This window comes from Egretta garzetta, unplaced genomic scaffold (assembly GCF_000687185.1).
Source record: "Egretta garzetta isolate BGI_Z169 unplaced genomic scaffold, ASM68718v1 scaffold780, whole genome shotgun sequence".
NCBI classification, from domain to species: domain Eukaryota; kingdom Metazoa; phylum Chordata; class Aves; order Pelecaniformes; family Ardeidae; genus Egretta; species Egretta garzetta.
Genome location: NW_009258288.1, coordinates 151,936 through 153,282, shown reverse-complemented (window position 1 = coordinate 153,282; position 1,347 = coordinate 151,936). Strand labels below are relative to the sequence as shown.

The window sequence follows — 1,347 nt, the reverse complement described above, 5'->3', positions numbered from 1 at the left end:
TGCTACTGACATAGTTGTCCCCCATGCTGCCTCGGTGTTATCGCCACAGACTTCCCTCTCGCCACTGCCGCACTCGTTCTTTCGTTCCCCCCGCAACCCGGCCCCCCGGGTGTCCTCGCTGTGTGGCCCGATCCGGGCGTGGGGCTCCTCCGTGCCCCCTCGGTAACCCCTCGCCCCCTAAACGGGGCTCGGTGCGGGGCGGCCCCATCGGCTGGGCAGTGGGATGTGGGCTCTTCTGAGCCCTGTCCCCCCCACTCACCCCAAACCCCCACGAATCCCGCCATGCCCTCATTACCAACCCCACTAACGGGGCGGCGGGTGTGGGTGCTGCAGCGGGGCTGGGCCAGGAGCCACAGCCCCATTTAAGCCACAGCCCCTCACATGATGGGAGCATGACTGCTCAAGCCTGAGCACCCGGCTGTGAGCAGGATGGTGCTGAGCAGAGCGTGGCCCTGCGGGGCAGCCGGCGGGGGGGTGTTTGGGGGGGGTCTGCCAGGGCTACCCCCCGGCTGCGAGCAGCTCATCTGTCCATGCAGGCATCCAGGCTGGTGGAGCTGCCCTACTCCTCCTCCTCCGACGATGACAGCTCGCTGGCTGGGGACACGGACCTTCCCGCAGCCGAGCAGGACCCTGGGGCTGGGGGCCCCGTCCCCCCCAAGCCGGGCACATCCAGCCAGTGCGTGCGGTACCTGGCCTTCCTCTGGAACTTCCTCTTCCTCCTGCTGGGCCTGCTGGCCCTGGCCGTGGGGGTGTGGGGGCTGCTGGCCAAGGGCTGGCTGGGGGGGGAGCGCCTGGCCCCGCTGGGCTCCGACCCCATGCTGCTCTTCGTGCTGGTGGGGCTGGGGGCCAGCACCGTCTCCCTGGCCGGCTGCCTGGGCGCTCTCCGCTCCAGCCCCTGCCTGCTGCGCTTCTTTGTGGGGGCCGTGCTCACCTTCGTGGGGCTGGAGGTCCTGGGGGGGCTGCTGCTGCTGGTGGCACGGCACCGGCTGCGGGACGCCCTGCGGGACGCCCTGCTCCTCTGCCTCCTGCGCTACCAGGAGGAGCCTGACCTGCGGTTCCTGGTGGACGAGGTGCAGCGGAGCCTCGAGTGCTGTGGCCTCGGCTCCTACCATGACTGGGAGACCAACCCGTGAGTCGGGGCGCCGGGGGGGTGTAATGGGGTGGGATTGCCCATCCCCGCACTGGGAAGGTGCGTGGATCCGGCAGCTCTCCTTGCCTGTCCCCGCAGGTACTTCAACTGCAGCGCCCCGGGAGTGCAGGCGTGCAGCGTCCCTGCCTCCTGCTGCCTGGACCCCTGGCAGAACGGCACCGTCACCAACGCCCAGTGCGCCTTCGGGGTCCTGCGCC

The 1,347-nt window shown here is 70.2% G+C and overlaps 2 protein-coding genes across 2 annotated transcripts in view; one reads left to right on the top strand and one right to left on the bottom strand.

Moving 5' to 3' along the window:
* Window positions 1–284, bottom strand: part of NPLOC4 (NPL4 homolog, ubiquitin recognition factor) — a 34,287-nt gene extending 34,003 nt beyond the window's left edge. Inside the window, exon 1 of the mRNA XM_035892752.1 lies at window positions 260–284. Coding sequence (XP_035748645.1) covers window positions 260–284 — 25 coding nt within the window. The remainder of the gene's footprint in view (window positions 1–259) is intronic.
* A 246-nt stretch (window positions 285–530) lies between these two features.
* TSPAN10 (tetraspanin 10) overlaps window positions 531–1,347 on the top strand; it is a 2,112-nt gene continuing 1,295 nt past the window's right edge. The window contains exons 1-2 of the mRNA XM_009637357.1: window positions 531–1,129; window positions 1,229–1,337. Coding sequence (XP_009635652.1) covers window positions 531–1,129; window positions 1,229–1,337 — 708 coding nt within the window. The remainder of the gene's footprint in view (window positions 1,130–1,228; window positions 1,338–1,347) is intronic.